At 42.2% G+C, this 26,730-nt stretch overlaps 1 protein-coding gene across 2 annotated transcripts; it reads right to left on the minus strand.

The window, feature by feature from the left end:
• Nucleotides 1-157: 157 nt before the first annotated feature.
• On the minus strand, nt 158-26,190 carry LOC135243437 (periplakin-like). Of its 2 annotated transcripts, none has more exons than XM_064315275.1 (22): nt 25,935-26,190; nt 21,075-21,174; nt 20,482-20,636; nt 19,552-19,678; nt 18,858-18,980; nt 17,491-17,532; nt 17,212-17,373; nt 15,912-16,019; nt 15,227-15,322; nt 14,460-14,582; nt 14,209-14,355; nt 13,960-14,111; nt 11,661-11,761; nt 11,416-11,573; nt 11,044-11,222; nt 9,380-9,518; nt 5,855-6,048; nt 5,261-5,411; nt 4,077-4,160; nt 3,855-3,971; nt 3,334-3,426; nt 158-3,220 (listed from the first exon to the last, which is right to left on the minus strand). In XM_064315275.1, the coding sequence occupies exons 1-22, from the start codon at nt 25,982-25,984 to the stop codon at nt 551-553; spliced, it is 5,271 nt and encodes a 1,756-aa protein (XP_064171345.1). In that variant the 5' UTR covers nt 25,985-26,190; the 3' UTR covers nt 158-550. The 2 variants fall into 2 exon arrangements, with proteins under 2 accessions (XP_064171345.1, XP_064171344.1); XM_064315274.1 differs by having other exon boundaries at nt 158-3,223; nt 25,935-26,189.
• Between the last annotated feature and the right edge of the window lie 540 nt (nt 26,191-26,730).

Here is a 26,730-nt window from a genome sequence, read left to right on the forward strand (position 1 = left end):
GACATGACTTGTGTGCCAGACAGGCTGAGGTCTGGGAAGAAAGAGTGCTGTAGCCTATGCCTAAACCCAGCCCTGCCTGTGTGTATGTGCTTCATGGGCTGTACTCAGAGTATCTTTAACTGATGCAAGATGCAAACATTCCTCTAAATACCAGCTGTTCTTTTCTCAGAGACATTTATTACACTGATTCATATTTCAAGTACATTCTTACATATAGTACAGAGCATGTTGAGAAAGTACAGGAAATTCCCACATTCGCAATAATAATGAAAGCACATATTTTAGCTTTCCAGGAAACCCAGACATCCATATTAAATGGGAACACAGAGAAGGTATGGAGCTTAAAGTGCACTCAGATTAAAAAAGGAACACGCTTCAAATTTATTAGACCACACCCCATGTTTATAAATTCAACTCAACTTGTGTAATTATCTGAAAAAATTGAGCGGCAAAAGACTGCAATAAACAGTAAAACAATGTATATTGAAACATATGAAGGGTTAATGCATTACATTGAATTAACTCAGGGTAAATAAAATTCTGCTGATGATTATTTGCTTCTGCCAGACACCATTATGCCGAACTCTTGGATACTTAGCTCCTTGTTTTGGTACTGTTGCAGCTGACGCTTTGTGATGTAGCCTGACCGCAGCGCGTCATCAATCGAGAACTTCATCCCTGATTTTCGGTCAAGAAGGACCATTGACTCGCCCTTGGAGCCCTTGACTGTGACCTCCTCCCAGTCACACTCCTGACTCTGCAGGTTGACGTACATTTTCCATTCAATGAGTCCTAGCTTGTAGGCCTCTTCAGGCCTCATCTCCCTGCCTGTGTCAGGGTCAATGACAACAATGGAGCGGCGCATGTGGCTTTCTCGCTGCTCTTGCTTCATCTGTGCAGCAGACAGGTTCTTCTGCAGTTTCTCAATTTCCCTGTCTTTCTCCCTGGTGACATTCTTCAGGTCAGAAAGCTCCCTCTGGAGGGAAGTCAGCCGCAGCTCAAGGTTCTTTCCTCCACTCTCAATTGGAGTAGACTCTGTGATGTGCTTGGTCTCCTTCACAGTGATCTGGATCTCTGACTGCACTCGCCTGATCTCTGTCTGCAGACGCTGGATCTCCTGCTGCAGCCTGTTGTTTTCCTCCTGCAAGAACTCTAGCTCTTTGGATGACTTAGTGTTATTGAAGTCCATCTCAGACAGCTTGGAGTTGAGCTTGCTAAGCTGCTGTTCCAAGTCACGCTGGCGCAGCTTCTCCTCTTCCATGCTCCTCTTTAGTCTCTGAATCTCCAGCTCTGCCTCAGGATCCTTCTCCACTTGAACCTTTTCAGACCGGACCACTTTTTCCCTCACTTCCACCCTCTCCAAGGTCATCTGCTGCTCCAGAAGGATATTGAGCTCCTTCTCAAGCAGCATACGCTTGTGCCGCTCCTCTTCTACCTGCACCTTGAGAATGGCATGTTCCTTTTCCTGCTGGGGATCCTGCTGAAGGACCACCTTTTGTTTCACCGTCACCTTCTCCCTGTTCTCTCTATCCCTAATTTCCAGTTCATTGAGGCGAACTCTCAGTCGCTGAATTTCCATCTCTGCATCCCGTCGTGCCCTGCGCTCCCGCTCCAAATCCTGCAGCTGGAGGTCCAGGTCGGATTTTTGACGCTGGAGCCTTTGAAGCTCATCCTTGAGTGTCTCCTTCTGTCTCTGCTCATTGTTAATATTCTTGGAGAAGGTTTCACATTCAGACCTCAAAAGCGGGTCCTCCTCCATTTTCACAACCTCCTGCTGGACATACTTCTCCCTCACTTGCGACAAGTCAATCTTCCTCAGACGAATCTTTTCCTCATTTGCAGATCTCTCCCTCTCAAGGTCCAAACGCTTCTTCTGTTCATCAGCCAGTTTTCTCTTGAGTGTCTCCACCTCCTCCTTGGTTTTGGGGTCTTCACGATACTGAAGAACCTCATTCACAACCTCTTTAGTTTGCACCTGTGGCTTGGTGTCCTTCCATCTCTGAATCTCATCCCTCAGCTGCCTCATTTCCAACTCACACCGCTCTGTTTCATGGGTTTTGTCAACAATTTCATTCCTGAGTTTTTCCAGCTCTCTTTCGGTCTGTGGGTCCATCTTGTATTTGATGACCTCTTTGATGATTTCCTTGTACTCAACCTGAGGGCCCCTGTTTTTCAACATCCTCAGTTCATCTTGGAGAGATTTCAGCTGGAGCTCTGCCTCAGTGTATCTTCGTTGTTGTTCAACCAGTTCAAAACGGAGATTAGCTACCTCATTTTCAGCCTTTGGGTCGGGTCGAACAATCTCACGCATTTTTTCCTGAATAACAACCCTGGATTTCTCTTCCTCCAAGCTTTGGATCTTCCTCTGAAGATCAGTTTTCTCTCTTTGAGAAGACCTACGTTTTGCCTTTTCATCTTCATGCTGACGCCTGAGGTTTTCCACTTCCCTGTGTAAAGTGATGTCTTTTTCCATCTTCACTACCTCTTTGATGGAAATCTTCTCCTCAGCCATGGCTTTTTCCTTCTCCAGTCGCCTCAGTTTTTCCAGCAGAAATTTGAGTTCATCTTCAAGTTCTTTGCGGCTGTTTATTTCTTTTTGTTTCCTGTCCAGCAGGAGGCGATACTCACTCTCAAGCTGTGGGTCATTTTGCACAGTGATGATCTCTTCCTCTTTGATCACTTCTTGCTCTATGGCCTTCTGTTCTGCAAGAAGGGTGACTTGCTTTTTAATTTGAATGATCTCGGTGTCTTTGACTGTCCTCTGCCTTCGAAGCTCCTCCAGCTCATCCTTCAGCCTCCTAACCTCCTCCTCTTGCTCCCTGTCTTTCTCGATGCGGAGCACCTCCTTCACTGTGTACTGCTGTGCATCCTCTCGCTTTTCTGTCTCTATCCCACGTAGTTTATATTTGAGTGTCTCCAGTTCACTCTCTAGGGTCCAAGTTGATCTCTGCTCCTCAGCTAGCTTCTGTTGGACTTTGTGGATCTCCTCATCAAGCTGGGGGTCAGGAACTCTCTTGATCAGCTCCTTCTTGACTATGGTGTCTTGTGGTTTCTGGCCTTCCAGCACATAAATGTCATTCTGGATGCTCTGGAGTTCTCTCTCCAGTTGCTCTCGCCGCTGAGTCTCCTCATCAAGTTGCTTTTTAATTCTCCAGGGCTCCTCTCCTGGTGCTGCAGATCTCACAGATTGAACATTCTGCTGTACCACTGCCACCTCTGGCTGCTGCAAGAGAGTTATTGCCATAATATTAATAAAAAATTTTATTTCGACTTTAATCACACTTTTGCTGTGTTTCAAAGTTTTTCTGTGGATTTCATGAATGAATTTCTTACCTGATTTAGAACACTTTGTGCATATTCAAGGTTCTGAAGTCTTTGCTTGTTTATAGCATTTACTTCAGCAAACTTGGCTTCAATTGCAGATTCCTGCAGGAAAGTAGAATAGTATGTTACAATTGTATATAAACTAAAATTTATGTAATAATTGTGTGTAATGATAGTATAAAATAAAGTATGTGATTTGTTGTTCCTGTTCAAAGAATCTTTGCAGCCTATCTGCTGATGATCTATCTGCAGCCTATCTGCAGTTTTCTTCAGATACTGAAATTGGTTATATTGATGTAATTAATTGTCGGAGTTCACTTTCTTATACATAGCTGTTGGTCTGGGACATAACACTGAAATATGGAATTGATTATGGATTTACTTCAGTTTTTATGGTGGATTGCTAGCCATGTTGTATGCACCCACTATCAGTCATTTTGACTAAATAAATCTGCTACATGTCCAAGTTGAAATTTTACTCCTTGATATGGGATATATTCATTGTACTGTTTTTAGCAATATTTAGTTACCTCATTCTTTACTTTAGTTGCTGGGGACTCCAGCCTGCTTCTTTTGTATGTCTGTGGAACTAGGCCATCTTCAAGATCAAGGATTGACTTAAATGTCTCTGTTTCTGTTTCATAATCCTGCAAATTAAGCAAATAGCAGACATTCAAATATTGCAGGCTCTTGTAAGACATGTATGCAGGTACAGCAGATGTGGTGTCTATGAACAGCCTTAATTGCATTACCTTGACTGCTTGCTGGTAGAGTTGAGCATTTCTTGACACACTGTTTAAATCAGACTCTTTTCTTGCAATGTCAGACAACAGGTTCTTTGAAAAGGAAACAGAATTGCTCAGAAGTTTTGTTATAATCTTCTGAAAATCTAAGACAATGTTAAACATATAATAATAATAATAATAATAATAATAATAACGCTGTTCAGATTGCACCTTTCAAGAAACCCAAGGACACAAACTAATACAAATGAAAAGAGGATAAAGAGCAAAAGACACAGAGAAAGACTGTGAGGATTTTGTAGTCGATGCAGTGTTTGATAAGGAGCCAATGCAGTTTGCTGAGGACAGGGATGATGTGTTCATGGCAGTGGGTATGAGCTATGGTGTCAGAAAATTGCCAAAAATAAGACTACTGAGAGGCCGGCGTTGCGTATATCCTAATTGAAGCCAGCAAATGATCAAATGACTGATAGACGCTGGTAATTGAGAGGCCAGCGGTGTTAAATGAGAAACCAGCTATTGATTCGCCGAGGCTGGTAACCCACTGGATTTGTAAATGACAAGCCTTTCTATTTGGGTCAAATTGACTCGTAAATATTTCACTTGGCAAGCCACTTATGACTCTCTTAAATTATTTTGTCTTAGTCCTTTCCTTGAATTGAACAACTGCTCCTTTGTGGATTCTGCAGAATCAAATTGCAAATGGGATGGAAATGAGATGATATGTTTATTCAGAAATAGTGAAAGAAATTGGCAATGCAGTGGGTTACCAGGCTTGGCACGAGTGGCCAGCCTAGGTATTTCTGTGACCAGCCAAGTCAGTTGCAAATCCAGTGAATAGCCACCCTAGAAATGCTAGTGACCAGCCTAGGACTGCTTGAGAGCAGCAAAATCAGTTGCGAATCCAGTAGGTTACCTGCCTCGGGGAATCAATAGTTGGCTTCTCATTTACCACAGCCAGCCTCTCATTTATCAGTGCCCGCTTATCAGTCGCTAGATCATTTGCTGGGATATATATGCCATCAGCCTCTCAGTAGTCTTATTTTTGGAACTTATCCAGTGCCATAATGAGCAGAGTAGTTTTGGGCCTAGTTGGAGTTTGTTGAGAACTCTGGTAGGGATGCCAGAGAGGACAGCATTACAGTAGTATGTGTGTCAAATGTGACTTGTTAAATGGTTGTTAAATCACTTACCCTTTGGTTTTTCAACTTTGATTCCACTTGTCTGGGATCATCAGTTTCCCTTGGCTCATAGTTAGGTACCCGGGACAGCCAGTTATTCAGATTGTCATAATCATTGTGATAGTTATTATAGGCAGATTTGGCTCTTTGAAGACTTTGAGACCTACAAAACATAGTGTCAAACACACTATTAACACTATTATACTATTAACACACATAAAATGAGCTATGGATCTAATTCAAGTCATTATTCATATTTATCAGCTGCAATCTAATGCCATGTTAGAGGATAATCAAAGCTGTTATTTGAAAAATACTAATGAGCACTTTGTTGTAAAATAAATATAATATGTATTTGTATGACAGAAGGCGCACACTGCTGTCCTATAATGACAAATAACCCCAAGCAAAGCCTTCGGCATGAAGAATCAAGCATGGACAGAGTAAACAGCCACTAGAACCAGTGAGTAAACTCTAAGCATTTAAACCTCAACACTTGCAGTGGGTATTATGTTTCCATTAAAAACACCAGGAACCCCTTTTAAATGAGAAGCAGAACATAAATCTGGAGTGGTATTTCTCATGGGGGAAGGAGAGGTGATGCACCTGCTGTCGATCTGCCTGTTGAGGTTGTCATAACGCTGGTTGAGCTTCCGGACCTCAGCTTCCTGTCTCTCAACGTCCGGGCAGTGTTCCTGCAGCTTATTGGCCATATTCTGACAGCTGACCTGCACTGTCTGGAGGTTCTGCTCAGCCTTGGAGATCATTGGCTTGTTCTGTCTCAAGTCTGAAGACATAGCCTTTAAACAGAGAGGATGTGTGTAAACAAAGTAGGAGAGCAGACTGAACAGAATCAATTTTCCTTTGCAATGGCAGAAAAGATTTGTGGACAGCAACTCATGTCTAAACTTCTAAGACATGAAATATATATCGCGCCTTGACAGCTTTGTTAGTCACTGAGATTGTCAGTAACAATAAACACAAATGAATGTGCTTGACTAATGGTAGCAGGGCCAGTTTCAAAACCAGTTTCAAAACCAGTGTTTGTTCTTCAGGACACTGGACATGAAGAAGAGGGGGTCTGATTTAACCTTTAATTATCAGCTTTAATTACATGGCTTTGTTGATCAATTCTGATTAGCCACTTCAGGCATTCAGTGGTCAAATATTTCTGTATGAAGACCACTACTATGGGTAACGGACCCTTTAACCTAGAACTATCACTGTCAATTTGATCATTGTAACTTCAATTTAAGAAAATCAATAAATCAGCAGGCATACACACTTGTTTTGCCTAGTAGATCTAATTGGTAGTACAGTTATTACTGTATGACTTATGCTAGCTAGCTATACAGTATATTCAGCCAGATTTACAATGGAAAAGCTAAAACTGAGTTAGTGTTAGCCATGTTACAAGAGGTGTGAGTCTGAATTAGATGCCGGGGAGGAAATAAATTTTGATGAAAATTACAATACCGGGAGTGACAGTGAGCCATAAATAAAGAGATGAAGTAGCAACAAAAAAAGTTGTCTTTCAGCTGTTGATACAGTGGCTCTGTATACCGCTGTTCCAGTTAGTGTTATGCCATCGATGTCAGGAGGGAGTTCGTTATGAAATTTTATACAAATATGTATTATGGAGTGTCTGTTAACTTGAATGTATTAACTTGCCTCATATCAACACCATGTTAGCCAATACTCCCGAATACGCAAGTATGCCGTGAGACCATTTTGACCTAAACCCAAAATGAATTTCAATATTAACTAGGTAAATTAATGGCAAACCTAGCATAAAGCTAAGGTTAGTTTGCATTCTAACCTGGTTGAAAGCGACAGGAAAGACGTTTCAGCTTCCTCCTTGTCTACTGATGATCTGTCAGAGGGATAGGCTATTTCACTATGTAAAGCCCTTGATGTAGTTGCTCCATTAAAAACCTAAAAAGTTATTGAGAAGAGACTTGCACCTTGGTGTACTGACCATTCACAGGCTTTTAAACAGAAGTCTTGTCAACTGTTTATCACCCAGCATGGAAAAAGAGTCTTTGTGCCTATAAGCACTCTCTACTTACTTTTCCAGTTTATCCAAGAAAATTAGAATAATCCACAGATCCTATTCAAAACAGTTGCTGATCTAACTAATAATCATGCAGAAACTAAACCTCGCATTCCAGCTTCTTGTAGCAGTAATGATTTCTGTACTTTCTTTTGCAGTAAAATAATAGCAACTAGAGAAAATATATCTCAGACCTGCCTTCTAGACACATAGAATGACTGGAATCCTTTACTCCCATGCTTCTGAGTGAACTAATCGAACTAGTTTCATCTTCCAAATCAACCACCTGCACTTTTGACTCATACCCACAAAACTACTGAAGAAGCTATTGCTAAGCTAATTCTTAATATAATTAACTCTTCACTGTTATCCGGCTATGTTCGCATATCTTTTAAGAAGGCAGAAATCAAGCCACTGCTCAAGAGATCAAATGTGGATCAGACTGACCTGACTGACTATAGACCGATTTCAAATCTCCCATTTCTATCAAAGGTTTTTGAGAAATGCGTAGCACAACATCTCTTTTCTTTCCTACAGGATAACAGTGTGTATGAGAGGTTTCAGTCTGGTTTTAGGACGCATCAAGGATTGAGACAGCCCACGCTCGAGTACTGAATGTAGCTCCCAAATCTCTTAGAGATAAGTTCCTTCATCTTTCCTTAAATATAAATAGCTTCTCTGTCTGCTCCAAAAAAGCTGTTAAAAGCCTTGGCGTAACTTTTGGTTCTGATCTCTCCTTTCAGGCCCACATAAATAATATCATACGAGTGGCCTTCTTCCACCTAAAGAACATATCTAAATTAAGGAAGATTTTGTCCCCCCAGGATGCTAAAAAAAATGGTTCATGCATTTGTGTCCTCTTGGCTTGATTACGTTTTATTGTCAGGGTGCACCAACTTGGCCTTGAAACGTCTACAACTTGTACAGAATGCAGCTGCTAGGGTCCTTACAAGAACTAGGAAATGGGAACATATCAGTCCAGTGCTTAAATCTCTTTACTGGCTGCCTGTCAAATCTAAAATCGACTACAAGATCTTACTTTGTACTCTTAATGTATAAAGCTCTAAATGGTTTAGCCTCTGACTATCTTAGTGAGTTACTCATTTCTTACTCTCCTCCAAGATTACTTTGTTCACAAGATGCTGGTTATGTGAAAATTTAATGTGTATCTAAAATTACAATGGGCGGTAGAGCCTTCTCTCATAGAGCTCCTGTTTTATGGAACAATCTCTCTATGTATGTGCGGGCTTCAGACACTCTCTGTCTTTAAGTGTAGGCTTAAAATTTACCTCTTTAGTCAGTCCTATAGTTAGCCATTGGTCCTATAAGCCTGTTAAATTGTCAAGTATAATCACAGAGTCTATGGAATTAAACACAGATGTCTGGGCTTGGTAGGGAGCTTAGCGTTAAGTGTCAAGCTCTCATCAACAGAGCGGACACGCTAGGTAGCTCAGCCTTAAGTGTCAAGCTGGCCTTTACAGAGCTGACATACTAGATAGCTTAGCATCAAGTGCCAAGCTAGCCTTAACCTTATCTTCTCTGTGTCTCTTTCCATTGGGGCTCCCACACCTTACCTTGCCCTGAGTTCAGAGAATGCTCCAGCGTGTTTCCTCAGCCTGAATCCACGAGATCACTCCAGTCCTGTCCTTCGCTCCACAGTCATGGACTGCTTCAGCCCTGTTCCTCCCCTGCCCATGCCTTGATGCTGTCGGGAGCTCCAGATCCACCATCCGGCTCCTCTAAACTGCACTATTCTGAACTATACCATTTGACCATCTATTATTCCTGTTAGCTGTCACCTCAGCTGTGACCTGTTTAACCCATTTTATTTTCTGTCTGCTACTTTACACCAGGCAGGCCAGAGGCGGATGGGCTCGTTCCTCTCGAGATTTCTTCCCATTGGGGAGTTTTTTCCCGCCGCCGTTTGAGGGTTTTCTCCTGTTTTTTTACCTATGTACCTCAGGCCTGGTATTTTCTCTGTTTGCTAAAACAAAGTGTCTTTGTGACAGTTCTCTGTAAAAAGCGCTATACAAATAAAAAACTGAATTAAGTGTAGAGCCCTCATACTGAATACCTACAGCCAGGTCCTGCAGTGTGTTATCCATTGAGGTGGGGTTGGATGGTGCAGCTGTTTCTCTGGCCAGTTTATTCTCATAGGTGGATAGCAAAGCCTTCCCATTCTGCAGAGAGTTCTCCAGCTGGTTGGAATTCTGAAGCCTGCAAATATAAACAAAACAAATGTAGAAAATGGTTGGCAAAAGTCTGGTCAACATCTGATCATCAAAAAACATAGCTGTACTAAACTTCCTGTTCACATATTATAAACGTAGTTATCGTGAACTTCCTGTCCAAGTTATAAACATAACTATAGTCAACATCCAGACCATATCCTATAAATATAGATATAGTGACCTTCCTGTCCACATGCTATAGACAAAACTATAGTGAACTCTGGTTTCCTCCCACAGTTCAAAGACATGTAGGTTAGATTGACTGGAAAGTCTAAATTGTCCTTGGGGTCTGACACATTGTCCTGTGTTTTGTAGTTGTTCCAATGACATTGATATGCACTTTTGTACTTAACTTTGGATAAAAGCGTCTGCTAAATAAATGTAATTTAATGTCTAAATTTGTGAATGAATGATGTGTGGGCTCTGCAATGGATTAGTGACCTGTCCAGGATGTACTCCTGCCTTTCACCCAATGACTGCTGAGATAGTTCAACCCCCTGTGACCCTGTTCAGGAGTAAGCAGTTTAGAAAATATATCAACTCAATTAATCCTTTCAAATCTCAAATCTCAAAACTCAAATCCTCTGATACCCTAATCTAGGCAGACAATCTATGGGTCTCACCTCCTGCAGAGGTTATCTCAGAAGAGACAAACCAGAAGACACAGGACACCATATCAGGGGTCAGAGACCCTGCATGGCTACATGCCTAACATTTCTCTTTAAGTTTGAATGAAATCTTTAGGTAGGCCAGTCCTTGTCATAAATGAGTCTGACCCCCATCCCTACTCTCCTACACCTTAACTCGGCACCACCCAAGCTATGCTGGGTAAGGTATTTAAGATGGCCACAGGAAAAAGTTGTGTTGTGTTGCGGTTGGTTACGGAGCCTTGGAGAAGAAGAGTTTCTCTCTTTTTATTTTGGTGGTAGTTCCTGGAAGTGGGTAACACTTTGGCAAAGTCTGGCTTATTTGTCTCTCTCTCTCTTTTCTGGTATTTCCTAATTAATTGTTTAATGTTTTGTATAATGTCTTCTGTTTTGTAATGTAGAAGTAGTGAACCTGCATTCAATATAGAATGTATGATTTCAATTAATTAATCGAATTGACTGCTTCATACTGAATTCAATTATTTAATCTTAAAACATGATATAGAGCTTGTTTTGACTTGTTGGTTGATTCTACCCGTGCACTGTAGACTGACCTATCAATGAATTTGGCCATTTAACTGATAATTCTAATTTTCAACAATAATTATTAAATTAAATCACATAAAATATATTTTATATGTAGGTTAAGTGAGTGGCTCTAGCATGCAATATTGCTTGTGTTAAGTATTCAGAATGCTGAACATTTTAATAAGGGCATTGACTGTTGGAACAGCCATAAAAAATTAACATTTTTAATTAATCCTTGCTTGTCCCACAATGGATGCATGGAAAAACCATTGCACATACCAGCCCTTGAGTAGCCCTGTCATATAGGGCTTAGCAGTGGAGTGAAAAAACACTTACTTGTCCTTTGAGTACTTCAGCAGCTGGTTGACCTTGTCACATTTTTTGTTGGCTCCGTCCACTTTGCTGTACAGCTGAGGGGCACTGGCACAATTTGGGTTTGTGGCCAAAAAGGTCTCAGCTTCCCGAACTTTGGAAGCCTTCTCTGGCTCTATTTTCTGAACAACAGTTTCAATGTCCTACAAAGAAAACATAGGTGGTGACTAGACTAACAGAATGAAGGACGGAAGGATCTCCACTCATCAAATTCCAATGTTGCAATAAGCATGTATGCATAAACATTACAGTTGTTGTTAGAATAAGCTTGTGTGTGTAAACATTAAAGGTGTAGTTAGCATGAGCTTGTTTCAGTAAGCACTTGAGGTGTTAAACCTTCAGCTCTTGGAGCCTGTCCTCGCTGTCTTGGAGCATGCGGTTCTGCTCCAGCGGGGGGCGAACTCGAGCATAGATGGCCTTTTCCTGCTTGTCTAGATCATTGGTCACTTTCTCCAGGCCTGCCATCAGCTGACGACACTGCTGTTCCTGCTTATCTGGAATCAGTGGTAGAACAGGGGTACATACACTACACTTATGTCGGCAATGAACTAGAATGCGCCTGTAAATTTAGGAGGCCCTACCATTCCCACTGCTTTCTTTCCTGAGGCCCTCCAGTCGTTGGACAAGCTTGCCTTTGGAGTTAGAGACCTTCTGCTTGATGCTTTTCTGCTGGTTAGCAAGGCTGAACACAAAAAGATAAAGCAAGCTGGTTATTTCACATTTATATTAATTGAATAACATACTTGGCATGTTATTTAACATTTTTATTAATGATATCAATGTTGATAGTGCCTTCTATTTTGGGTTGCAAATATGATTATTATACCACACAGGTACAGTACTCTACCACACAGGTACATTATTATACCACACCGGTACAGTATTATACCACACAGGTAGCGTACCATGCCACACAGGCACATTATACCACACAGACACATTATTATACCACACAGACACATTATTATACCACACAAGCACATTATACCACACAGACACATTATACCACACAGACACATTATTATACCACACAGGCACATTATACCACACCGGGTCAGTATTATACCACACAGATACATTATCATACCACACAGGCACATTACATGACATGTATACAGTATTATACCACACAGGTACAGTACTATACCACACAGGCACATTATACGACATGTGTACAGTATTATACCACACAGGTACAGTACTATACCACACAGGCACATTACACAACATGTGTACAGTATTATACCACACAGGTACAGTACTCTACCACACAGGTACATTATTGTACCACACAGGTACAGTACTCTACCACGCAGGTACATTATTATACCACATGTGTACAGTATTATACCGCACAGGTAAAGTACTATAGCCACACATGTACAGTACTATACCACACAGGCACATTATTATACCACAGATGTACAATACTATACCACAGAGGTACAGTACTATTGGGGAAATGACAATATAGCCTTACACAGGGCACCACTTATGTCCGGATTATACTTCTATATTCCCACATTGGGTACCACTTATGTAGGCAAACCATAAAATTACGGTTATCCAGACTGTTCGACAGTAAATTTGGAACTTCAATTAATAATAAAAATGTCAAATATTAAGGATCAAATAATAGGCTGGATAGGCTATTTTGACTCAGATTCTCATATTCCAGCAACATCCAAACAGACAGGGGTTTAATACAATTATTTATTAAACAAACGTACAAACAGAACATACACAAACTAATCTAAATGGGGAAAATTCTAAATACGGGAAGGTAGGGGTGTGTATACGTGTGTGCTGTTGTGTGTGCGCACGTGTCCCTTTGTCTGTGGGCGGGTGGTCGCGTATGTGTGGGGTACAGTGTAACCGGCGTGGCTGAATAACAACTCTGCTACGAAGGAGTATTGCTCCCAGTAGTGCCGGAGAGTGAAGCGTAACTTCAGCTCTTGTGCGATATATGCAACCAAGCCAACTATACTTCCACTACCGACTATACTATATGTGGTGTTGTTAAGGTTGGAAAGTTAGTTGGGGAGAAAGAGAGAGACCACTTTGTGTTTGTTCTATTAGTTCTATCGCCAGTGACAAAATGGAAACGCACAATATCACATTGAACCCAGTACAGACTAAGCTAAACTGCTATTGCCTGGAAAGTTTGCTCAGTCTTACTGTTTGCCCATTCATGCAGGTAGCGGCCTGTGGTGGTCGCTATGGGGTCCTGGAGAGAACAGTCTTGGCGTTGTGAATTTGTTGAGGTTTCCAGGTGTGAGGTGCGCAAGCTGAGTCCTTGTTCCTCAGCGATGTTGTTCTCCCCCCCCCCCAGTTGGTCTTTCAGAAAGGAAAGGGTCTTCTTCCTGGAGCTCGTCATGGTTAGTTGGCACAGTGTCAGGCGTGCACTGGTTTCCACATGGGATGGGTCAGGCTTAGTCGCCGGAGGCAAGCTAAATCGGCAGAGCCTTGTTGTTGCGTACAGTGACTTTTCTGTGCATTTAGATAAGGCGGTGACTGCAGCAATCTTAGGCGTTCTGCAAGCCTAGGCCCATAGGAGTTCCACAGTATGTGGGAACTCAAAGGACAGTGGCAGGAAGAGACCGTGCAGTAAAAGGGCAATGGGAGAGAAAGAGGGCGAGGAAGAGAGAGAGCGATTGCTGTCCCTAACTTTTATACCTGGTGGGGGGGGATCTTCACACCGGTGGAGTGTGACAAGGATCTAAAATGTGGTGCGCACTGATGATGTCATCAGATGCGCGTCAGATGCGCTGCATTTTCTTAAAGAAAGTAATTTCCATTTAGACGGCACAGCCTGACTGAGTGTACCTACAGTACTATACCACACAGGCACATTATTATACCACACAGAGGGGAACCTACTTCTCAGAAATGGAGACGGCCTCAGGATCAGTTGGGGGGATCATGAAGCACACTGCAGGGGCAGTCACTCGACTCCCTGTGGAATCTTTGATGTCCCATTTTATCCCATTGTTTTTGAGAAGGGTGTACTTCTCTCCACGAAGGATCTGTCCCTGGAACGCATCCAAGAAGAGGTTCAGTAACTGACCATTCCTCCCGATTCCTGAGGTTAGAGTGCAAATCCAATGTGACGGTGGAAAATGGTTTTACCCCATCTGCATCATAGTCACACAGTGCCTCCACTGGGAGCAGCGTGTTGGGTGTCTCTCTGCGGAACTTCAGAGGCAGAACCTGCTGGCTTCGCTTCTGCAGGGCCCTCACACGGGCATCATAGTGATCCATAGCTTTCGCCTGGTCCTACACACACACACACACACACACACACACACACACTCAAAGTAAGCACCAAAGTAAGAGTAGGCACCAGAAAGTTGATGATCAAGAAAGTTTAAAAAACTCACATCCAGGTCAGAAATCAGTCCCTCCATCTGATACATGTCTTTAAAATCAGGATTGTACTTCTGGTTTATCTCAGTGTCCAGTCTCTTCTGCAAGTCCTGGGTGTCCCTGGCTTCCTTGTGATACTATAACAAAATTCATTCCCATTTTACAAGGTAAAATAATGGCTCCACGTCAGATATAAAGCCCTGTGTATTTTCTACTGCGGTATTAATAGCAAACAATCAGAATCCCAGTTCATCACAGCCAGATGTTCATATTCATTGGATATTCATTCAGTTCAGTTCAGCACTTCAGTTTATCCAAGCTAAAAGCCAGTCTCACAAATGTTTCTAAAACATAAACTACTAAGTTTCTACAACGCTCTATAAAGTTTGCGGCCTTAGGGTGTGGTGATTGAGGGACATAGATTGTTTGGTTTGACCCTTTGGTAAGGAATAGGTAAGACTGCAATTTGTAAAATGGATTTAGTAACAATTGCAAATGATATGTTCGTGACTGCATGAGTAGATACCTTTGGAAGAAATAAATGTAAGCACCGGAAAAGAAGGACTGATGTTGGCAGAGTAAAATGGCTGGAAATATATTAATGTGGATTAAAAATATGTGACCAGAAGATTGACCGTTTGGTAAATTCATTTTAAAAATGTGAAATATTTTATGTTTGAAGGCATTTACAGTAAAAAAAAATACAGTAAAACAGATAAACAGAGGGATAGAAAGTAAACCAGGGCAATGTGTACTGTACACACAGGCTCTTTGCACTCACTTTGTGGTACTCTTCCATGTGCTTGAGATGGTTTTCCTCACATATAAGCAGATTCAGGTACTCCTTCCAGTCTGCATGTACCGCTTCCATGTGGGCCTAAGAGACAGGCAGAGGGGGGTCTCAGATAAGTGGCCAAAACCAGGCTGCCTTTTTTGAAGCTCACTTCCATGTCTTGTCGAGAGACGTTGCACACTAGCGCCACTGTGGTTGGTTCCAGCATAGGTGTTTCAGCCACCCATTTTAATCTAAGTCAATGGCAACAAATACGGTCAAAATACAAAGTCAATCTTTTTTTCCACAAGAAAAGTAGGTGTTTTTTCTTCATCTAATGTCTGCCCATATGCTAATTTGTTAAGTTATTGTGCTATTTAGACAAGCCGGTAATATAATAATAAAGGAAGAATCAGGGACAATTTGCATCACTACTGAGTCACTGTATCTCACGCGCTCAGTGGACGACTGGACTTCATGTCCCTACTGCACAGTCTCTGGCTCCAGTTTGTACAACATGGGGGCGCCCACGAACTACACTTGAGAGAGTCCATGGAGAGTCAATGGGTGACGTCTCAGTGATTTTGTCCATATTTTTCTACGGTCTACGGTCTTCTGAATTCAGACCTGCATTCACCCAGACCTAAATTTAAGCACATCTGACGCGGGGCCTGGATTGGCAAACAGTAGCTACCTGGATGACGTTTTTCCCCGGATGGTTTGACTGCAGCAGCCTGTCCGCATCATCATTCAGTTTGGTTATGGTTTCCTCTTTTGCTTCCAGACTTTTGGTGATGAAGCTCTTTGGTGAAACAAGTAACCTACATTACAGCAGGTTCTACACCTCTCACTTCTCAGTAGAAATAAACAGAAATTATTAAAAAGCAGGTAATGAGCTCCTATCGACAGGGATTGATCAGTCAGTTGATAATAATTTTGTAAAGCACCATTTACTAACATGTATTTTAATTTTAAATTAAAGGAGTACCATGGTGGTTGAACGTGACACTTCCCAGTTGTCTTCAGGCAACAACAAAACAAATGTGCATAATTTTTTTATTCTTCAGTCATTTCAATGTACTTTAAAACGTATTTTTCTAAGCCTAAATTTCCCACTATAAAAATTTACCCGAACCGTCTGGGCTTGGTAATGAGAACTGTCAGTTAGCTATGATTGACAGACCGTGCCCCGTTACCATAGCTACCCCCATGATACGTGCTCTCTTTGGGAGACTGAATTTTCACAAGCTAGCTAGCTTAGTAGTATATCAAGTATCGATAGATAGCTAAGGTAAGGACGTTGACTTATATCCAATTATAATTTTTGCTATCTAGCTAGCCAAGTTAAGATAAAAGCACAACTAAAACGTCCTCATAAAAGCAAACTAGCAAGCTAACGTTATCGATAACATTGCCTTATGAAAGCAAACCTCCTAGCTAGCTAACGTTAGCTAGCTAGCTAAATGAATATAACCAGAAATAATCTAAAGGCACTCTAATTTAAGTGAACCTAACGTTAGTCAAATATTTGCATTGTCTGAACAGCAGGACGGTGTGTCCTGTCAGATTTCTTTACGGGGCGTGGAAATGGGAGTGGTTACTGTATTCGTGACGTAGAAAAATGACAACTTTCTCAACCGGTTGAAAATAGGACGATGAATTTAAAACGCATATTTCTCCAAAAATACAAAACGGACATATTTAATACTTTGCTCATTGTGTTTCTTCAATGCCTCTTGTGCAAATAGCACATAAAACCGAGAAAGTGTGAAAATCACCATGGTACTCCTTTAATAATTATTTTAAGAACAGTGCTAGAACAGAACTTCAGGTTACCACACAGTGCTTCAGATTTTGCCCGGTGATGGGGACAAGTGGTGAACAAAAACCAAAACAGGTCACTTCTGAGTGTCTATTTAAGACCTAAATAGTTTCAGCTCTGCCAGCAGTTTTAAGCCTTTAGGGGTATGTTGGGGCATGTTGGGACTCCTTACCTCGTACTGCCGTTGTCGGGCAGGGTAATCCAGGTTGGTGTCACTCCAGTCGTAACTCATGCGCTCACGGCCCTGTTGGTCCATCCAGTAGAGCTCATTGGTACAACGCTGCATGAAGTCCCTTAGGCTGTGCAGGTCCTTCTGCCGCATGCTGGAGCTGGCCTAGGATCATTCACCAAAGGACAACCGTCATTACCTCTCTGCCCCTGACCCAGGTGCAGGTGCAACACTGAGGGGAGTGTGGGGGCGCCAGGTGCGGCAGAATTTCACCATTCTTACCAGGAGTTTGTTGTACCTCATTGGCAAGTTACTGCCGTAATCCTGCAATGCAAGTGTGAGAAATGAATTAGGAATTATGAATTAGCTTTCAAATTCCAGTATGTACAGTTCTTCTGTGAGATGCTACAGGAAATATTCTCAAAGAAATGGAACATACTGCAATATTTTGTAAAAATCTGAAAAATATTGTGACAAATACATTTCCCAGAAAATATTACATATTGCAATGCCTCATGTTTACGCTGTGGCACTGATTCAGAGAGCAGACAAGCATGTTCCCTCCCCTGAGGTACATGATGTCAGCCCCTGCTACTAATCACACCGCAGTTCACCGGTCAGGCTCCGCTACTAATCACACCGCAGTTCACCGGTCAGGCTCCGCTACTAATCACACCGCAGTTCACCGGTCAGGCTCCGCTACTAATCACACCGCAGTTCACCGGTCAGGCTCCGCTACTAATCACACCGCAGTTCACCGGTCAGGCTCCGCTACTAATCACACCGCAGTTCACCGGTCAGGCTCCGTTACTAATCACACCGCAGTTCACCGGTCAGGCTCCGTTACTAATCACACCGCAGTTCACCGGTCAGGCTCGCAGAGACATGAAATAGAGGAACACACTTCTGGTGGTCAGTCAGATCCAACACCAGACTGTAGGGCCCATCCATAGACTGGATCAATGATTTCACAGATACCAGAGCATGGGGCCCATCCATACAATGGAGCAGTGCCTTCACAGATACCAGACCATGGGGCCCATCCCCACACTACAGCAGTGCCTTAACCGATACCAGACCGTGGAGCCCATCCACACACTGGAGCAGTGCCTTCACAGATACCAGACCATGGGCCCATCCACACACTACAGCAGTGCCTTAACCGATACCAGACCGTGGAGCCCATCCACACACTGGAGCAGTGCCTTCACAGATACCAGACCATGGGCCCATCCACACACTGCAGCAATGCTGTCACAGATACCAGACCATGGGGCCCATCCACACACTGGAGCAGTGCCTTAATAGATACCAGACCACGAGGCCCATCCACACACTGGAGCAGTGCCTTCACACATACCAGACTATGGGGCCCATCCACACACTGGAGCAGTGCCTTCACACATACCAGACTATGGGGCCCATCCACACACTGCAGCATTGCCTTCACAGATACCAGACCATGGGCCCATCCACACACTGAAGCACTGCCTTCACAGATACCAGACCATGGGGCCCGTCCCCACACTAGAGCAGTGCCTTCACAGATACCAGACCATGGGGCCCATCCACACACTGGAGCAGTGCCTTAACAGGATGAGGCTCCACTATGAATGTTAAGACCATGAGAGCACATTCTTGTAGTTTACCTTGTCACCGTCTGCTATGTGTGGTGCCAGAGCCTCCACTTCACTGTGGAAAATGTTGTGTTCCTCCATCTGATTTTCAACTGTGGGCAAGTCCTCCCCAAATCCTTGCTTATTGAGGGTTGCCTGTCAAATAAGTCAGACACATGATAATGACGACAATGATGATGATAATGTTAATGATGATGACGATGATTAAAAAGGTTGTGGTTATCATTATTTATATTCATAATTTAGGAAGAAATAAAGTGCTACAAAGGAATTTTTTTATGAATGCCCAGATGGACAATATTGTCCATTATGTCATGGGTTAGGTTGTAGTTGCAATTGAGACTACAGGGAGTGCTTGTTAAATGAATGACCAGAGCGACAATGCTGGTGCTGTGAAACTCCGTATTCGGCATAGTTGTCGTGTATCGTCTACTAATGAAACTAAGATAAAGCGTTTCTGTTTTCAACTCATACTTTGGTTGCAGGAGCAATGCATGTCTTCGTTGAACAATGTAGGCATGCCATCGTGCTGACCACTAGGGGGTTTGCGCTAACTGGTTAAAAAAACATACTTAAAAGCAAGACCACTGAAGAGCTGGGGAAGGTTAGAGGCATGTGAGTGGGGAGCTCTCTGCAAGTCCAGTGGATGGGGTGGCAACACTCTGGCCTGCAGATGCACCTCACAGACCATGCACAACCTCCTCACCTGCTTCTCATCGATGATGTTGCCCCAGAGTCCTTCGATGCTGGGGAGACCTTCGGAGCGTGTTATGTTGTAAATCCTGTCATGCTCCTCTCTGAGTTTCATCACTCGATCGCGAAGCTGCTTCATACTTCAAATGGACAGAAGAACCACATTGTGCATCATTCACTGCCATTATTCCCAGCTGGATCTGCTTTACATTTTACACTGCCATTATTCCCAGCAAGATCTGCTTTACATTTTACACTGTCATTATTCCCAGCTGGATCTGCTTTACATTTTACACTGCCATTAATCCCAGCTGGATCTGCTGGACTTGAATTTTTCTCACAATTAAAATGATTAGCATATATTTGTAATACTAAGCATGTATTTTTCATATGTTACATACAATACAGTATGTTTATCCCTATTTAACTCACTATAAACTCTCTGTTGGGGTTGCACTAAAATCAAACATGATTTAATGTACAATACAGGTGCTACTCTAGCACATTTTTCATGCACGTGGTTTTATGTCCTTATTTGGTACATTAAAGCACAGTATTAGGAAGTCATGTATAAGTCACATATCATAATGGGCAGAGGTTAAAAATGGTCTCCAGTTTTGAGGGGAAAGGTAATGAAAAACTACGACTTCTACATGAATTTTAAATACATATAAATGAGAATGTATTTTTCTGTTTACCAAGAAGTTCAACTGCATTTTAAGTGCATACTTAGTGTGATGTGCAGTTTGCTGGATGAATTAGAAAGCAGAAATTCTTTAGTGTCCTGCCACTAAAAACTATTAGCTTGCGCTGAGCAAGTCACCACTTAAAACACTGCACAGCTGTACATACAAACATAGGGAGACTACAGTATGTCTTGTATTAAACTGGGGGGGGGGGGGGAGGAGTTGGAGCATGCTGTCTGTGTCATGGGGGTGCATACTCTTGCTCAATCATCTCAGCCTGGGGGTGTTGAAGTCGCTTGGCGTTGGCGGCGTCCTCCTCCAGCCCCCTAAGAAGCTCCAGAGAGTTGAGGATTTTCTTGTTGGTGTCTTCCTGATACAGGGGCGGCTTCCCCTCATTGATCTTATTCACATCCTGCAAAGGGCGAATTTTAGTCACCAACAATGGAAAACCACCAAGTTGTGGCGACATAGCTCAGGAGGTAAGAGCGATTGCATGGCAGTTGGAGGGTTGCTGGTTCAAACCCCGCCCTGGGCGTGTCGAAGTGTCCTTGAGCAAGACACATAACCCCTAGCTGCTCTGGCGAATGAGAGGCATCAATTGTAAAGCGCTTTGGATAAAAGCGCTATATAAATGCAGTCCATTTACCATTTACCAAGTCAGGGCTAAGATCCAAATTCATTTAACATCTCAGAGTAGGAGCACTAACCTACGATCAGCTACGCCTTGCAGCACATGGCAGATAATCAACAGGGAAAGCTGATCCTAGATTAGTGCTCCTACACTGCGACATTGTTTGAATACTGGCCCAGACTTCATTCACTGGCAATGGTCGGGGTTGAGTCAACGTACTTTGGTCAAGTTCTGCTCAGTGTCGTAGATGTTCTTTTCCACCTTGTCAGCATTCTTCTGCAGCTTCTCAATCAGGGCAGTGAGCTCAGTGCTGGCCGTTCTGGATGGGAACAGAATTGCATTTTGCAAATGGTTAGCAGCATTGTGCATTCTGATCACTTAGGAGCCCACCACTGAACTATTTAATGTGTGCTTGGTTTACAGGATTTACCCCAGGACTGCTTTCAGTTGTCTCTTTGTAAATGGGTATAAACTGAATTAGTATCTAAAAGTACACATTTACCAGACCCACTGAGCCACAGGTTTATAGTCAGTCATGGTGAAACATGACATCATTTTAGTTTCCACTGCTCTGTAAATATATATATATATATATATATATATATATATATATTCAATTCACAAAAGCGCAATGTCAGAATATGATTAAATCATTTTAAATTTATTAAAATAAATTTTAATGATTGTCGGCCTTCAGTAGGCACTGCTAATCATGTCTTGATAATTCTATTGCAAGAAGACAGACTGATGCACATTCTCTGGTCAGATTCTCAGCTTGTGTTTGTGTGCCCTAGAGGGGCACACTCCCTATGCACTTTGATTTAAATACAATCCAACCACACAGTTAATACATTTATCAGAGATTACACCCCAACTAAGCATGTCATGTCCCAAGTTCATAGGATATTTCCAAAGAATGGAAGGTGAAGGTGCGTTTTTTCCATTGACATTTGTCCTGTTTCCTTCATTGTAAGAAAAAATAGTGTCTGCAACTTTTCTTCCTGTTTGTGATTGTCATATTTAATATCTAGATGCTGTAACATCATCCTTGCTTATCTTGAACTCTTTGCATTGAGTGAAAACCCCTTGCTCATCAGTCAACACTGCCTACTGTATGATGGGTAGGGGTTTTCTTCCGTGGTGACACATACTAAAAGGTCTGCATGCTTTCATTTACAAAGCTGTAAAGCACTAAAACCTTTAATCATAATTATTATAAACTGCATTGTCAAACCTTGCTTAAAGTCCAGTTATTGATTGAAGGAACTGACTCTCAAGGCTTTGGACTTAATGGCTTCTTGGTCCTGGAATAGCCTTCAATACACTTCGACACACTCAAATTTCAAGCGCTTAATTTCAAAAGAATTCAAATCAGGAATCAGTGCCACTCATGCGCAGCTCAACAGGCAAGCATGCGGGCACCTGATCGAGTAGAAGGGGGCGCTGGTGTGCGATGAGATGCTGTCATAACAGCAGACTAAAACCCTCCAATCCATGACTGATGCTAGAGCCAATTGTGCATTGTCTTGCGAGGCTGCACTCATGGTCAGTACCCCCATGGTCTGGATTTGAAACCAGACTGTGGGGCCCATCCACACACTGGCGCAGTGCTTTAACAGACACCAGACTGTGGGGCCCATCCACACACCGGAACAGTGCTTTAATGGATACCAGACTGTGGGGCCCAGCTACACACTGGCGCAGTGCTAACGGATACCAGACTGTTCGGCCCATCCACACACTGGCGCAGTGCTTTAACAGACACCGGAGTGTGTGGGCCAGCCACACACTGTAACAGTGCTTTAACAGACACCAGACTGTGGGGCCCAGCCACACACTGAAACAGTGCTTTAATGGATACCAGACTGTGGGGCCCAGCCACACACTGGAACAGTGCTTTAACAGACACCAGAGTGTGTGGGCCAGCCACACACTGTAACAGTGCTTTAACAGATACCAGACTGTGGGGCCCATCCACACACTGGTGCAGTGCTAACGGATACCAGACTGTGGGGCCCATCCACACACTGGCGCAGTGCTTTAACGGATACCAGACTGTGGGCCCATCCACACACTGGAACAGTGCTTTAACAGACACCAGAGTGTGGGGGCCATCCACACACTGGAACAGTGCTTTAACGGATACCAGAATGTTGGGCCAAGCCAAACACTGAAACAGTGCTTTAACAGACACCAGACTGTAGGACCTTAACAAGATGAGTCATCATGTGGCCCATTGGTCTTATTGTATAACTTTTGTATTTACCTCAAATAACTTTCGTGCTGCCCTCTTTGTCAGGGTGACAGCGACTCTATATCGCAAGAGGATTTCAGGATAATAAACATTAAATATAAACATTAAAAATAATTAGGCTATATATATGTTTAACATTAATGTGACCTTTTCATACGCAGCAAAAAAGCCATAAATATTTCTTGTTCATAGATTTTTATGCAGTTATGTACATTTGCATTACATGATCAGTTTAAGCCTGTACTTTACACAACGACAACAGTCTGTGAGAGCTGCTCACTTCTCTGTTCCTTGTGCTTTGATTTGTTACGGCCTGTTCTTCTCCCATAACAAAAGACCCTTTCAGAGCTATGAAACTAACTGCAAAACCGGAACAGTTCTTGAAAGCTTATGATTATATATTTTCTTGAACTCATAACCTCATAACTCATAATACTGGCTGTATCAGGAACAAGTTACTGAGTGTTTTAGGTACAGGTTACTGGCCGTTCCAGGTATATTTTCCTGCCAGTTTTAGGTACAGGATACTGGCTGATTCAGGTAAAGGATCCCGGCTGATTCGGGTAATGGTTACTGGCTGCTTATGGTATAAGTTACTGACTGTTTCAGGTACAGGCTACTGGCTGTTTAATGCATAAGCTACCATCTGTTTCAGGTACAGGTTACTGGCTTTCAGTTGTAAGCAAGACCCAACATGAATAACTGACACATTTTTTTCTTCAAGAAAATGTGTTGCTTTATGTGAATTTACACCTGTGCCTCATGGTGCCATCGAAACTAACCTCAAAAATGTAAATGTCAAAGTTTAAAGGCTACAGAGATTACATGGACAGAGAATAGCATGAGGTGACCTTGTGCTTCGTGTGTGAAATGCAGAATTATCTTGTGTGTATTCTCAGTTCTCAGTAATTGGGTGTGGTACTCCAAATGAACTGGTTTATCTAGTTTTCTATAGTTTGTATAACAATGCTAGCCATAATAAATAAATATTGATAAAAATGGATTAAGTCAAAAGCAAAGCTGTATCCTGAACAATAAAACTATATATACTTCCGCTATATAGACATTTTATTCAGTATTCTGCTCTCTACCAGACTGTTACAGTGCACTAACCTAACCTCCTTATTTTTGCTGGATATGCTGATGTTCCTGAATGCATGATTATACAATCCAGAAAAATAATATAAAATTTTTTCTTTTTTTTTTAAGATAACAGTTGACAGTTGACAATCTACTGCTGTCTCACCCCCTCGGTAACCCTGGATCAGTGGAAAACTATCTGTGGCTGAATGACACTTCAGAGCCGAGAGCAGGGCAGTGAAGCAATCTTACTCTGTGCCATGGGCAGGTAGGATGTGTCACACACCGAGCTGCAGTGCACCTGTCTGCGGTTTTGCAAAGGATTGTGGGTCCTCCACATAAAGTGGCAGCATGGGGAGAATAAGTGGAATAAAACCCAGCAAAAGCAGCAGTACTGACTAAATATACCAAGCCACTCATTACACTATTGACTTCATGAACTGATATTGTTTCCTTTCCTATATTTTCAGTTCATGAGTTCATGTCACTAACAAATGTTTATTGATATATACTAAATACATTTTTGAATTACCTTGCTCAGTGGTACAACAGCAATGACCCACTTAGGAGTAAAATCTGCATCTCAGGTCACAAGTCTATCTGTTAAACTAACACATTGCACTGGTGGTGAATGAGCCTATCTCTGGGCTTATTCTAAATATTCACTGACTCACAATACTCCATTCACACAAAACTGCACACACAAAGGATAACTGATGGAACAAAACATACTGTAATTTGAGTTCTGTTCCATTTTTTACCACTGAGCTGCTATATTCACATATATTTCACCTTATTATGGCTGTTAAGGTGAGATTACTATGCTATCGCAGTAAATCAAACAATGTTATCCTGATTAATACGCTCACAATAAATTCTAGAGTCTAAAATGAATGGCATCCCACTGTTAGTGATTAGTGTCAGAACTAATCTGTGCTTCTGTCCTCCTGGGCTCCTTTAGTTCCTATCAGACCTCCAAGGGCAGAAAGCCATGTTACACTCAGCCCCACGTTTCAGAATTTATTAGTAGAGATGAGACCCAGGTGGAGTTCAGATTCCTCAGCAGCTCCAACCCCAAATGACCACAACACCACCACTCCCTAATGGACTGCAAACAAGTCAACAGATAATACTGGCAGGGAGTGCAGGGTAGCCCTGTTGCACTGTAACAACCCTGATTGAATCTGAAGTTATATTCAACAACGTATTCCAGTGCATTAATTTTGAATACAACAATTTCGTCAGTACGGACATTCCTGAAATATGCACAGTAGTCCTCTGTTAAATGGCGGCTATGGTAAGCTATCTTCAACAATGAAATGGGACTGATGGAACCCTCCTGCCAGTAAAATGTGAGGAACTGCCAATCCGGACCTCTATTGTCAGTAAGGCTATTAAGAAAATCTTAAAAGGAATGTATTTCACAGCAAAATATAATATGGATCGAAGTGAGGACAGCAATTAACAACGGCTAACATTGGCTTCATTGTCACGTTGCATTCGTTGCTTTGATTATTTTTTTATTTTTTTAAACTTTTTTTTGTACGTAAATAAGCGAGTGAAATCCAGCTGAAATTCTCACAGAGAACAATACAAGTCGCTACAACTGTCTGACTACAGTTATAGAACATTTAAAAGACATCCACTCCTGCGTGTTTCTTTCAAAACGGCCGATTCAATAAACACTATAACTGCACGCCGTAACTGAAACCCATTAAAAAGATTATCAGAATGACCGTACTCACTTTTTCTGCGTAATGTTCACGCTGTTCTTCGTTTTATTTTTCTTGAACATTGTGGCAGACAGCTTCTCAGTTCCTTACTTTTGGAAGTGCACTACGACAATCCTAACGGTGAGAATCTTCTGATATCTTCTGCTAAGGTGCAAGCTAAGGTGATCGTCCTGTTGAGGTGGAAAGCAGAATAGCGGCAGCCTCCCTGTGGTACTACACATCCAACAGTCAACACGAACTCCGCGCTCCGTGAGTCTGAGCCCTGCTGAAATATGGACCGGATTACTCCCATACCTGCAATCCTTCCAACTCGTAGGCGGGACGCCATTTGGGTGTAACATGTCTTCTGAACAAACAGAATGTGCCTGGTATGCATATTAGCTGCATTAGGCTAAAATATCAGTTTATACTAAAACGTGAACAGAGAACAAGTCTAAAACTGTAACAAGAGGTTACGGTTATACAGTATATTTTACGGGTATTTAATGACTGACTCCCTGGGAGTCAGAAAATATTTTATAGTCAAAGCTAAAAATAAACCAATTTTCCCGTGTCATAAAATAGATTCACTACAAGAGCGTCTTTGATGGGCCACAAACAGCAATGAAATAAATTCTTAACGATGGTGTTGAATTATGCCTTTCTGATATAACATTAGTATTTTTATTTTGACTCTGCGCTTAGTCATTCCTATTTCCAATCCTTGTTTAACACATGAACCGTAGGCAGAAAACATCCGATTTATACTGGATGGTCTCAATGCAGACAGGGGGTCATTTTTAAACATTCATCCATTCGCTAATTAATC

Source organism: Anguilla rostrata, chromosome 17 (genome assembly GCF_018555375.3).
Source record: "Anguilla rostrata isolate EN2019 chromosome 17, ASM1855537v3, whole genome shotgun sequence".
NCBI classification, from domain to species: Eukaryota; Metazoa; Chordata; class Actinopteri; order Anguilliformes; family Anguillidae; genus Anguilla; species Anguilla rostrata.

Bases quoted from the DNA above. Each gene is read 5' to 3' on its own strand.
- LOC135243437 (XM_064315274.1), bottom strand. From the start codon at position 25,984: ATGTTCAAGAAAAATAAAACGAAGAACAGCGTGAACATTACGCAGAAA. The intron at 21,175-25,934 runs GTGAGTACGGTC...GTTCCCATCCAG, and splicing joins GTGAACATTACGCAGAAAAA to AACGGCCAGCACTGAGCTCA. The intron at 20,637-21,074 runs GTACGTTGACTC...CGCCCTTTGCAG, and splicing joins CTGAGCAGAACTTGACCAAA to GATGTGAATAAGATCAATGA.